Source organism: Mesoplodon densirostris, chromosome 6, assembly GCF_025265405.1.
Source record: "Mesoplodon densirostris isolate mMesDen1 chromosome 6, mMesDen1 primary haplotype, whole genome shotgun sequence".
NCBI classification, from domain to species: domain Eukaryota; kingdom Metazoa; phylum Chordata; class Mammalia; order Artiodactyla; family Ziphiidae; genus Mesoplodon; species Mesoplodon densirostris.
This window is the reverse complement of record NC_082666.1, coordinates 73,459,880-73,473,756: the sequence shown is the minus strand read 5'-3', so window position 1 is coordinate 73,473,756 and position 13,877 is coordinate 73,459,880. Positions and strand designations below refer to the sequence as shown.

Genomic DNA, 13,877 nt, shown 5'->3' with positions numbered 1-13,877 from the left:
CCGTGGCTCTTCTTTACCACATCGTGCCTTCCTCTGAAGCAGGAAACTCTCAGGTTCCTCCTCCTCCATGAAGCCCTCTCAGACTACTGTTCACTGAAGATGTCTTTTCCCCTGAATCAATGCACACAACTATTTATATAAATTTGGTCGGTCCCACTGTGTATGACTGTTAAATCTTTTACACTGTAATTTGCTTACTATTCAATACAATAAAAGAGAAGGCTGAGATTTGTTTCTTACAAAGGCCACTTTTAGAAATCATTTTATAAATAGATTCTTCTACAAAGAAGAAACACATATACAGAGCACCCACATTACCAGTAAGGTGGACCCTAGCCCTTCTTTTCTGTACTGGGAAAACAGAAGAGGAAAAATGACTCCAACTTGTTCTTAACTGTTTCTATCTAGGCAGTCAGTTTTTCAAGTAGCATTTCTATTCCTTTGCTGGTGTTTTTGTTGTTTTCCAATGTGGGAATAAGGCTTTTCAATCCAGCTTTGACTTTATTTGCAACATCTTGATCAGAGCTCTGGAGAAGGCTGAAGAGAGAAGACAAAAATTAGCAAACAAAAAATTAAATTTCATAAAAAACCCTTAGATTGTCTGCAAATACTACCTTCGCACACAGTACAAAAAATTCACTGACTTGTGAGACAAGTTGTGTAACTATAAACGCTTTTTTTCCCCCATTGATCAGATGAATGATGGGGGCTAGTAGCCTATATTCTAAAACCACATAATTGGTCCTGCTTTCACTTTGTCTTAGGACGAACACCCTGCCTTAAAATTGTTTACTACATTTATTCTACCTTTCCTTCTCCACCTAGAAAAGCTCAGGAGCAAGGACCCTGTGCTTTATTTACCTCACGGCACCACGTACACAGAGCAGACAGTCAAGAAATGCTCACTGAGTGACTGAATTAACATGTGCGAATAGGTGTACACGGAGGAAAGGTGGGGAGCATGAAAGGTAAGCAGTTAATGAATGGCCTTCTTACTGAACTCTATTGCCAAAACACTGAGTGAAGGGGTAAAGAGCTTTACCTTGGAGCTTAACTGCCCAGATCTGAAACCTGCCTCTGCCGCTCAGTAACTATACAACCAAGAGCATGCTATTTAAATTCTCAAAGACTCAGTTTCCTGGCCTGCAGAGTGGGAACAAAAGACCCCGCCTTCTTCACAGGGCTGTGTTTTGAGGCTCACATGACCCCGTGTCTGAAGCACCCAGCCAGAGCCTGGCTCCTAATTAACCACTCGATCAGTGTGAGTCATTCAACAAAATGAGGTCAGCCCTGCTCTCTTGAGACCTTGCTGGCCTACTTTATCACAGGGGAGCAGAGCTCTGCAGACGGGCAACAAGTAGGCCCCTTTCTCTAAACAGGGGCGAAGTCACAGGCACTCAACCACCCAACCCCAGGGCCGAATTTCCTACTCTCCCCCGACTTCCTCATGACCCTGCTTAAATGCTGACCACTGAAACACAACCCAGAAAGAAATCACTTGGCATGTTTGAAAGACCCTGGTCCCAATAATTTCCATCATGTCCACAGAGAGGAGGACATGCTTGTGGAAGACAAGCAACAAGTACTGCTTGCCACCTGCAAAGCTGAAAAGTAAAGTGCCCTCTCAACAGACTTGTGACTCATAGGTGTTCTTATTTTATAAACCTTGGCTAAACACACAGTCACACGGTGCATAATAGTGATACAAGTTAATATTTACTGAACACACGCATTAAACATAATGCTAAGCATTATGTATGCATCATCCCATTTAGGTTTCATAACAACCTAGGATTATTATTAATCTCCTTTTACATCCAAGAAAGTTAAGGCTCAGAAAAGCTGAATAATTTGCCTAAGGCCACACAGTGAGCTGGGACTGGAACCCAGGCAGTCTGTCTAGAGCTCATGCCTTTAAATGAGAGAATTATGCTTCTCTGAGTTATTTTTCAGACTGCATACAAGGCTGATTTTTTCACCCAGAATGACACTTTGTCACTTACTCTAAAAAAGATTTAGCAAAACAAACAAAAACAAACACGCACACACACACATACTGCACGAGTTTTAAAGAATAATATAAACAAGGAAAGAATTTTGCCAAACAAGCATATGACAATATTCTAAAGCCAAATAAAAATAATTATTATATTAATCAATTATTAATTTATCTCCAGTTTCACTTCCCTTTAGAACCTCAGATACTTCATGTTCAGGTATTTCATATTCCTGTTTTAAGGAATATTCCATAATAAACCTACAGTATCCTTCTCATGTTTGAAATCCACCCAAGGGGAGCTCTGATTGATGAGCAATCTTTAAAAATTAATTTTGTTAAGGATTTTTGCATCTATGTTCATCAGTGATATTGGCCTGTAGTTTTATTTTTTTGTGACATCTTTGTCTGGTTTTGGTATCAGGGTGATGGTGGCCTCGTAGGATGACTTTGGAAGTGTTCCTCCCTCTGCTACATTTTGGAAGAGTTTGAGAAGGATAGATGTTAGCTCTTCTCTAAATGTTTGATAGAATTTGCCTGTGAAGCCGTCTGGTCCTGGACTTTTGTTTGTTGGAAGATTTTTAATCACAGTCTCAATTTCAGTGCTTGTGACTGGTCTGTTTATATTTTCTATTTCTTCCTGGTTCTGTGGCACATATACAATGGAATATTATTCAGCCATAAAAAGAAACGAAATTGAGTTATTTGTAGTGAGGTGGATGGACCTAGAGTCTGTCATACAGACTGAAGTTAAGTCAGAAAGAGAACAGCAAATACGGTATGCTAACACATATATATGGAATCTAAAAAAAAAAAAAAAAAAAAAAAAAAACCTCTGATAAACTAGGAGCAGGACAGGAATAAAGACACAGATGTAGAGAATGGACTTGAAGACACGGGGAGGGGGAAGGGTAAGCTGGGATGAAGTGAGAGAGTAGCACTGACATATATACACTACCAAATATAGCTAGCTAGTGGGAAGCAGCTGCATAGCACAGGGAGATCAGCTCGGTGCTTTGTGACCACCTAGAGGGGGTGGGAGAGGGAGGGTGGGAAGGAGATGCAAGAGGGAAGGGATATGGGGATATATGTATACATATAGCTATATAACAAAGTGAATCAGCAACTATACTCCAATAAAGATATTTAAAAAAATTAATTTTACGGCATTGCCATAATTTTTAGTTAATTGAGTGTAATGAAAGAATGTGTCAGTAGGTGTTAACATTCCAAATGCCCAATAAAGATATTCATGTCAAAAAGTTCATGTTTCAGCTAATGGACTCCGGCTGTTCAAAATCAACTGGAAAATTAGCTAATTTTAATGAGAAATAAACTAGTGATCTGTATCATCCATATATTTGGAGATACTGATATACCTAAAAATAATGAATGCATGTTTGGAATGTATGTATTTGTGAGTATATGTGTACCAAATCAAAATATATATTGAAGAAATGCCTACAACATTTATAAACATATACAAATTAAATTGCATAGTAACTTGCATGTGAAATACTGTGGGAAATTCAAGCTGAGACTGGTAACTGTTTTTCCAAATCTCGACAACACAGCAGGGTGAAAAAAATCAACAGTGATTATTTCAAAACAACACACAAATCTATTTTAAAATGAATATCCTTAATAAAAAGGGTTTTATCTGGGAATAGAATAGATGGAAATTTCAATGACCCATAAATTATAAGCTCAACCTATGTCCAAACAACAAGATACAAGTTAAGCTTATGTCTCAATTCACAAATCATCAGTTTTCTATCATTTAAATTAGAAACAAAGATTAATTAGCATGCAGACTTTAATAGCAAATGCTTCTCGAATCCTTTTAGAGTAGTTGAAAACAAAGTCAGTAAAGTCAGTCACGATTTGAAAAACAACTCTGTCAGTTTTTACAGGAACAAAACTAATCCATTAAAAAAGAACACAAGTAAACTTTGGTCAAAACCGTAAATGTGGTGAAACAATCAAATGATGCCTTGTGAATGCCATAATTTTATGATGCCTGCCATCCAAAAGAGGGCATATGAAAAGAAACTGTAAGGACAGATGGGAAGAGTTACATTTGCTCTCTAATATTTGGTATAGTTGTCTAGACCAAGACTAACAGACAGGAATACTGGACTATGGGAAACAGACATTAGAACTGAGAAGTAAGTGTGAAGGAAGCACGGTTTGCCCTCACGGGCATTGAGGATGAGGACCCTGAGCAGAAAAAGGCACACGTTCTACATACCTGGAAAGAATAATGGCTCCTCGATTGACACCAGCCCAGGACTTCAGGTTCTTCATACTCACAAGCTCTACGAGTGTTTTTGCAAAACAACCTGTAAAATAAACTTAATGAACATCATAGACCAAGATCTAAACTCCCAATCTCTCTACTACCCTTTTTTTTTTTTTTTAAAGCTATACGCGGGCCTCTCACTGTTGTGGCCTCTCCCATTGCGGAGCACAGGTTCCAGACGTGCAGGCTCAACGTCCATGGCTCATGGGGCCAGCCGCTCCACGGCATGTGGGATCCTCCCAGACCGGGGCACGAACCCATGTCCCCTGCATCGGCAGGCGGACTCTCAACCACTGCGCCACCAGGGAAGCCCCTCTACTACCCTTAAAGCTGGAAACATGTTTTAATGAGAAAGCTAATAAAGCGTTCTCACCCAGTATCACTTAACACTAAATATTCTAGCTCAGCTTTATGTAACGCATTTTTAATACAGCCATTTCTCTCAACCCTGACCCAAATCCTCAGCTATGTTTAGCAGTAATTACTCAAGAGAAACAATGACTTCTTATAAAATGCTCACTTGGTCATGTTTGCATTTCTTTGTATTATTTAATGATTTAACCCTGACCTGAAAATTATTAAGGAAGTAAATGTTTGACAGCAGCACCTCGTGTTTGGTTAAAATCAAGTTTCCCCTCAAGGAAAATGCTCACTCAGAAGGTGCCTTGAACACGGTTAATGGTCAAATGACTATTCTGGCTTACACCTGGCAATTTCTCTCTACAATACTAAACATTCGTTCACCCGTCAAAAATACGATTCATCTTTTGTTATTATAGTACATCTGATTCCCAAGGTCTCAGAGTGTATTATCTTATTCACTGTGCCATCTAAGTGTTAACTAACTCTTCGACAAAGGAGAAATTCTGAAGACTAGGATCTGGTACAGATGGAGGTGGGGACAACCTATCTTAAAGGCAAACATCTTGGGTAGGTAGCACGTAAAATTCAAAGAACCCAAATACGAGGAGCCTTTAAAAGCCAAGAGGCCTATGACTATTTTATTCTTCGTGGCACGTGCTCAAGAGGGACAGAAATCAGCTGGTGAGGCAGACAATGTTTTCCAAATGTGACCACAACAGTATCTCCTGTCTGTGTATGCTTCTAGAATAGTGCCATTCCCTCATCTAAAGGTGGAACTGATGTCTTCTCCTTTCGAACTGGGTGGGCCTTTGCGACTGACTTAATCAAGAGAGTGTGGTACAACTGCCCTTAAATAACTTCTGAGGCTAAATCATGAAAGTACCATGCACCTACTTTGTCCTCCTAAAACTCAATCACTATATTGTGAGGAAACCCAACAGCCAAGGGAGAGGAAGCAAGGCTGCTGGACTTAGCCACTGCCAGCCACTGTGAACGTGGATAATCCAACCCCAAGCCAAGCAGCCCCAGATGACTCCGAGTAGAGCTTCTGAGCTCCACCAAACACCAACCAAATGACTGTTGTTTTGAAAACTAAGTTTTGAGGTGGCTTGTTACACAGCAACAGATAACCAAGACAGCTAGCCACTCATTTGGTGCTACATGAAAATGACAAATACATCAAGTTCAAACAGATGTGTTTTAGGGTTGCCAGGGCAATTTAAATGAGGAGAAAAGTCACTAGAAAATTGCTTGGATTTTAAAAGCAAGACAACTTTTCTGACATAAACTCAGCTCAACTATGCTCCAACTTTTTAATAATAAAAAGATAATTCAATACATTATTTTTCTTCAAAATTTATTACCAGAAGCTTCCTCTTTTATAAAAAATTTACAGTGAGAAATAGGCCCAAGTCTCTGTTCTTAAAGTTAGAGTGAGAAGTGACAGTTCTACTACTATACTGATTGCCTCACTAACCATTAGAACAGCAACTTGCCTCAAGACATAAATTCATGATCTGTCACTTTTTTCAGACACAGTAATAGAAAGCCCAAACTGTTTTAACTCAGTGGGAGAAAGCCTCTTTAGTGGCTAAAATACCAGATGGAGTTTGAATTTAGAAAGAGAAGGTCTGGTCAAAGACAGGACTGAGTGGGGAATGACACGCAAGTTTTCACTCATCAATAAATAAAAGATGCTGTCCTCCTCTTGAGAGCTGAGTTTCTACAGAGCAGCTGTAAGGTTTATGAAAAACCAGGAAGTGCCAAGGACTGGCTTGCTCTTTGGTCATATTATTTGAATGCCAAATAGGCACCAGTTCAAAATTCTCTGATGAGGATAATTTTCTTCTGCTTATCCTTTCCTCAAAACTGAAGATAAATATGCTTTTCAATTGGGATGACGATACTCACAAACTGGCCCTCCTACTCTGCCCTCACCATCCTCAAAGAATAAAATGGCATTTTAGAATGTTGGACAAGCCCGTTTTGAAGTCTGAAGTAGCAGAGGAGGGAAGAGAGAAAGGGAGGGAGGGTGGGAAAGGGAAAGAAAATGAAAGGATTCTAGGAGACAAATTTCCAGGGGGAAAAAGCATTATTTGCAACCACTAAATCATTTCTTACTCACAAACTCAACTGACTTTCATTTGAACTTAAATGGCCGGCATAAAGTTCAGGGATGCCAGACATGACTGAAATTCCACATCCAATACAAGAAAAGGTCAAGCTGCACAGCCTACCTTCTCGTCCACTTTCTTTCATCTTTTTATCTTGCTCTAGTAACCACTTCAGAACTAGATGTCCTGCAGGATGTTCTGCAATGTGAAGCTGTGAGGGGTCAAGAACATATTAATTAAAAAGCTGTTTTCATCCACTCTATATCATCATATACGGATAAAGTCTCAGGTGAGTTGAAAGTTCCAAAAGGCTTAAGAGGTCTTTATCTACAATGACCGCTACACCTGGAGGGACCAGAGATCGACTCCAACCCTGACTGAAATGAAGATGCTTATTCAAGGTAACACGGCCGCTGAGGCAGCTCCCATTCAGCTTCACGAGCTCCAGTTTGAACAGCTGTACCACCAGGCTCATCTTAAGATCATGCTAACCACTTTCCAGACTGTCATACGCATTTCTGAGGAGCAAAGAAACCGATGGGACAGAACACGACAGCAGAAACATTACAACCTAATGCTGGATGATGTTTAAATCACCGTTGAAGGTGACGCCTGAGGAGCAAGCACTACCTGTTGAGCAGGCCGAGAAAGCATCTTTCAGCTTAACCTCACTCCTTTTCCAGGGCCATACCAACCGCTCGCACAGAGATCCCCTAGGATCTCTCCTTGTCCAGCACGGGAGACAACAGGCCCTGTGTCCTTACAGAGGAACTTTCACTACACATGCATTGTCCCAATTTGTTAACAGGATCTGCCCTGTGAGGGCAGGAGCCAGGGTGTCTCTAAGATCCACGGCCCATTTCTTTCCTCATCTCCTGTGTCAGAAAACAGTGGGCTCCCCATCCATGTGGGTCCATTAGGAGCTCACAACCCAGTGCGGGGCGAGGGCCTGGCAGGATCTGGCTTCCGCCTTCCTCTTCCCTTCGCTCACTGATTTCCAGCCCCCGAGCCTCCTGTTCTCAAACACGCCGAGCTTCTTCCTTCCTCCAAGGCGGCCGCACGTGCTCTGCTCTCCGCCTAGAATCTTCTTTCTTCACTCAGCTACCAGTCCTTTGGGTCTCAGCTTCGCTTTCACTGCCTCAGGAAGCCCTCCTAGGACAGGTTGGCTCCCATTTGTATATAATCCCATAGAGCCTGGCATTTTCCTTCACAGCATGTATCTCTATTCTACAATAAATAATCATTTGTGTGCATATTTATTTAAGTATTGTGTTTCCCCAAAGGGTATTCTCTTTTTCGGCGGGTGGGGGGGGTGTTGACCACTGCCTAGCACATATCCAGTGCATGAACCAAGAAACTTAAGATACAAGGCAGAATAACACAAGGCCCAAATAACATAGGCAGGAGCTATCAGAAAGAGCAAAAACTTTCTGATTGAGAGGGAATTAAGGAAGACTTCACAGAGAAGGATTCTGAGGACCTGGAAGGATTAATAAGGCTTTCTACAGGAAGAGCACAGGAAAATGGAAACATAAGCAGCACTTGAGGTTGAGAAAAGAAGTACATACAAATGAAAGAAGTGCAAAAGTCCACAGCAACTTCAAAACAAAATTAAGAACACAGAATATGCTGGAAAGACAGCCTGGGTCAATCATGGACAGCATTAAGAGGACTTTGTTTTTACTCTGCAGTTATGTGGAGTCATCAGAAGACAGTGAGTGTTAACAGCAGTGTTTTGAATTCGCAATTTCCAAATGTACTGTGGGTATGAGGTGAGTTAATTATCACTAAAATTCTCTTTATAGCAATGTTCCCAGTGATTGGAGTTTTTGCAGCCACTGTGGCTTTCCCGCCTGTCTCATGATAGCACAGTACCTCTCCATCCTTGCCACCAGGATGCAGCTCTGCCGCTGCCAAACTGGCAACGGCATTCATGGCAGGCTGCACATCTCCAATGGCAGCTCCCAGGATGTCAGCCACAAGCACACACGCAGACTTATCCAGCACCACCTCTTGGGCGTGTTCTTGCAGGTAGTTTAGCAAAGCTGGAGAAATGGATTCTAAGAGCTCTCGTTGGCGGATCTCTGTATCTTTCTTACTATGGTAACACATTGAATGAAGAATTAAGGTAAGATAAATAGCAAAGGAAATATGGTGTTTTATTATCACAGAAATCTCTAAGGGCTTATAACAGTTTGTGCCACGCTCTGTTGTCTAATTTCTGTTGTGCATGTAGATAAGCAGTTTGAGGGCGGGATATCTGTCTTTCATCTTTGTGTCCCCAGGATCTGAACAGTGCCTGGCACAGAATGAGCACTCAATAAGTGAAGCCTGCCTTGTGTGATACAAAAAAAAAAAAAAAAATCCTGAACCAACCTCGAACCAAATAACGACAATAACAAAATACCTTACAACACATGTTTAGATTACTTTATGGATTCTGCTCCCCAGACTACTTGATTAAGTGATACCAGTTGCTTTAAACATAAAGCAAAACACACACCCGAGCGCCTACTATGTGCTGGGCCTCAGAGGCGTTCTTTTGGCATGATGCTTTCATTTCCTTTTCAGGATAAAAACTTTAAGAATCTGCCAAAACTACAGACTTAAAAATGGAATTCACCTTTGGAGTTTTAGAGAGGGAGGGACCATGAGAGGTGTACACATGTGAGTAGATTTATGGAAGCACATGCCACTCAAAATGAATGAACAATCAGAGCAGAGGAATAAAGGACCCAAGCCCTTTATTCTACTGTCCCTCACCTGTGTGCATTACCGTCTCCTTTCTGCAGAACTTCAATGATCTCTCTTACCGTGTGTGCAGGATCTCTGGGGCTTAGTAAATACAACAGGACCTTCCTTCCATATTTGTCATTTACTATGTTAGGCAAGGAATTAATAATTTCCTGTAAAATTATAGAAACAAAAAGTGAATCTATATGCTTAAAATAAACTATGATTGGAATCTGAATGGTAAAGAAGGATACATAACTTTCCCCCAACGTACTTAATGAAAAAATGTACAGCTAGCTCTGAAGTCGTCTCATTAAAGCACAAAGAAATTTACACTCGGAATACAGAACTGCCTCTCTACTGGGACTAGCATTATGGAACAATCCATTTATATTTAACCGACCAAGCTCAAGGACTTAAAAAAGTTATGTTTAAAGGAGTTATCTCATTCATTGTAACCAATATTTCTTAGGCCACTATTACTAGGGACATTGCTTGCTGGGGCCACTGAGCAGATACAGTTAATTTGCAGCTGCACTTAAATGGAGCAGCAGCACGGATGACGACCATTCTTATTAGAATTTCCCTAATGAGATGTATGTGAAAGGAGATAAAGAAACTCTGTTAAATAGAACAAGCGGATAAAGGCTTTTAAAGTTAGGTTACTTACTCATGGCAAATGAAGGCTGTTTAAGTATCACGTCGAAAACAGAAAGAGGGGGGAGGGGAATAAATGCAGAAAGACTCCATGGAGCAGTTACAAATAATTGCATTCTATGACATCTCCGATCAACAAGAACAGTAACCTCCTTTTCTAGTTATTTGATTAAGGAACAAAGGCAATGTCATCCCCACCCCAACTGAGCTCCTGTGTAGATTTGGCGATATTTGCAAAGACAGAAAAGTCACTGTTTAAAAACTCGTTTATTCTACGTATGCAACAGAAAAATCATTGGTCTTTCCCTCTCTAACATTCCTATTTCTTATAACAAACTTAATATTCAAAGCCATGTGTGTCTGAACACCAGAGATTCTTCAGAACTGGCTGGGGCCACAGAAAGAATTCAGTCCAACCACCCAGCTTTACAGATGAGGGGCCCAGAAAGGGGAGAGGTGACCTGCAGGAGGACGTGAGAGTGGCAGTGCAAGGGCTCTCACTAGTTCTGCTCCTCTGACTTCAACTCTAGTCTCTTTCAAAGAAAACATACACCCCATTCTTAAGGAAAGGAATTCTCCAGGAGATGATATACTCAGATCTGCTATTCTCTTGAGTGCCTACTGATTACAACGAGATTAGTAATTTCAGTGCAGGAAAAAATAAAAAAACAAGCTAGAAAATAGGTGCAACAGATCTAACCACCTGAAAACGAATATAACTTTTAACCACTCAGAAAAAATGACTTAAAATTTCAGTACTAAAGGGGAAAACAGAAAAAAAATGTACATCACTTCATGGAGATGGGAGCTCTTTTGCAATTTCAAGGTAAACATGTCCCAAAGTAGACTCACATATGCATTTTTGAAAAAGAGGCATTTAGTGCCACAAATATGGACGACTTTTCGTGTGGCTTTATTTAAGGTTTAACCAACTCATAAAAGAAGATAAACGCTTTAATCAGTTTAAAGAGGAGACTGAGAATGATACATAGCTTAGGCCAATTTGTACAATCATTAAAAAACCTCCACAACTTTGCTGTCCTTAAAAAACCCTCTGGGGTATTATACCTTTAAAACCCTTGCTTTAAAAAAAAAAAAAAAGGGAGGCGGGGAGTAGGCAGTGAAGAACTATAAATGGCTGCTATTTATTTTTAATTAACTTTTTTTTTCTTGGCCTAGGAGGAAAAGGAGTGGCATGAAGCCAGCAATGTAGTCTTCAACGTACTTGATCTTCTCTGTGGGTTCTACATACACTTAAGGACTAGTGCATCTTATCTGGCTTGGGCAGAAATGGTTTCACCTTAGAACAAGATGCATATAAAATCCATGCAAAAATACTACTCAAGGACTAAGTGCCCAAATTCACTGAACTTTTACTACCTTTCAGTCTGTAATTAAGGAATTTAGAACCTACACTTATGTTGGTCTAAGATTCTTAAACGAGTGCAATGTTTATAAACTAACAATCATATGAAACTAAAAAATGTTTACTTAAAAATGTGGTATCATTTAATTCTCCCCCAACTCCCCCTTATTCCTGGTTTCCTACCATCAAAAACATTCATCTTGGAAAAAATAAAACAGTATGAGTGATGCTATTTTATGGAGTACTAATTCATTTCTCTTTAACCTGGGTCACACACAGAGGAGAGAAATTTCTAGATGATCACCTGGAGAACACTGAGTGTCAAAACATGTAGAGATATCGAGTAGAGGCAGCTACAGAGCAGTTGATTTGTTCTGAATTTGGTCTTTGGGTTCAAGCTGTGTAGCCTTTGGAAAATCCTTTAACCTCTCTATACATCAATTCCCTTATCTGCAAAAGGAAATGATACACCTGCCCCACCTGTGGGCCACTACCAGAAGCAAATCAGAAAATTCACTCTGTAAACTGGAAACTGCTATAAAGTAATTATCTTCATGTGGAAAACACCCATCAATATACAGCATCTTTAACTATGGAGGTTAAATAAAGCTGATGGGAGCCATGAGTTTGGCATCCTCAAAAGAGAAAGAGCCCCAACAATGAAGGTTCAAATGTAAAGGTTTTCAATTCACTTTCCCTCTTACTTAGAGAAGATCACAAGAAGGACCACTGTTGTAATATCTTCCCCTTATGCTTTACTCTAAAGCAGGTATGTAAACAGAAGAAAAGTGCAGGAAGAACAAAAGATCTCCCTTGTGAAAATGTGTGGCCATTCTGACCTGTGTTGGACCCTTGTCAGATTCTTTGGCATTCTTGTTTTGCCAACCCTCTTTTAAAAGGGAAAGGGAAAGGTCAAAATGAAAGGTGCACACTGGAAGTAAGGTTAGAGCACATATGCATTTTCAGTGGAAGAAAGAAATGCAAAATGCAACATACATTACTGAGCACCATGCCCATCCATGGTGCATGTTCCTCTATGGAAGACTGTGTGTGAACAAAAAGAAACACAGGCTGACCTTAACCTAAGAGCTAAAATCTAGCAGAAGAGGCAAGAGGAGCTCTTTAAAAGTTAAAAATAAAAATAAGACATTTAAATAATGGATAAAAACAGAAGTGTAAAAAGAAGGTTAGATCACTGGCAGTGACTGCAGCCTCTTGAGTGTTTTGTTTTAAAAAATGCGGTGACTTTACACAAAAGTCCAACTTTTTGGCTGCACTCAAAAAATTGGGATGAGGTTATTAAACGTACAGAGTTTTGGTTTTGCAAGATGGAAAAGTTCTGGAGATTGGTTGTACAACAATGTGACTACACTTAACACCACTTAACTATATACTTAAAAATGGCTAAGATGGTAAATTTTATCACAATTAAAAAAGAAAAATAAATTGGAAGATCTATCACCATGGGGCTCACACTCCCAGAAGCTGGAGCCAAGGGTGGCTACCGCCTTGGACAGGGCATGTGCATTCTAGTTCCCCCCGCCCCTCCCAACCTGGCCCGCCTCACTCATTTACCTGCCTGGTCAATGAATGTTTCTGAGTTTGTAAGCCCTGGGTCAGATCACAATTAACTGCTAAATGAACAGACGGCAAAGACAAAAATTATAAGAGTTGAGAGAATGGGGAGAGCAGGTCTGGCTGAGAGATCAGAGAACATTATCTGGAGATTGAATTGGAGCCTGGTCTTAAAGAGAAAAGGAGTGTTTGTAAGGCTATGATTTCAACCTGACATTTCAGGAAATCCAGTTACTCTGAATAGAATGCTTAGCAACACTAAGTTTTCTTGGCTATTTTTAAAAGCACTGCATAATGCAACAGGTTTTGTAGTGGCTGCGTGGGAAACACAGACACATGACTCTATATAACATATGGGCAGCTTATCTGGCAACCCACAGTTCTGCTAAGTAAATGCCTCTGAGAAACGAGGAGACATACAAGAAGGCTTACAGAATTATTTGGAATAGCAAAAAATAATATGAATGTTTAAAGTTACAAATACTGTAAACAACCTAAATGTCCATCAACAGAAAAAATGGAAAAATCAACTGTGGTATATTCATAGAGTAGAAAACTATTTGGCATTGAAAAATGAATGGTTTAGAACAGTGGTGGGTAAACCATGGCCTGTAGGTCAAATCTAATCAGCAGCCTGTTTTTGTACATCCTGTGAGCTAAGAATATATATATATATTTTTTTACATTTTAAAGTGTTGCTAAACAAAAAACAAAGCAAACAAGAATATGCGACAGAGACCATACACGACTCACAAACCCTAAAATAATTAC

The 13,877-nt window shown here is 40.1% G+C and overlaps 1 protein-coding gene across 1 annotated transcript in view; it reads right to left on the bottom strand.

The window, feature by feature from the left end:
* Window positions 1-246: 246 nt before the first annotated feature.
* PUM3 (pumilio RNA binding family member 3) overlaps window positions 247-13,877 on the bottom strand; it is a 39,120-nt gene continuing 25,489 nt past the window's right edge. The window contains exons 14-18 of the mRNA XM_060102231.1: window positions 9,539-9,681; window positions 8,651-8,873; window positions 6,899-6,986; window positions 4,248-4,338; window positions 247-537 (exon numbers count right to left, since the gene is read on the bottom strand). Of these exons, the coding sequence (XP_059958214.1) occupies window positions 405-537; window positions 4,248-4,338; window positions 6,899-6,986; window positions 8,651-8,873; window positions 9,539-9,681 (678 nt within the window). The 3' untranslated portion in view covers window positions 247-404. The remainder of the gene's footprint in view (window positions 538-4,247; window positions 4,339-6,898; window positions 6,987-8,650; window positions 8,874-9,538; window positions 9,682-13,877) is intronic.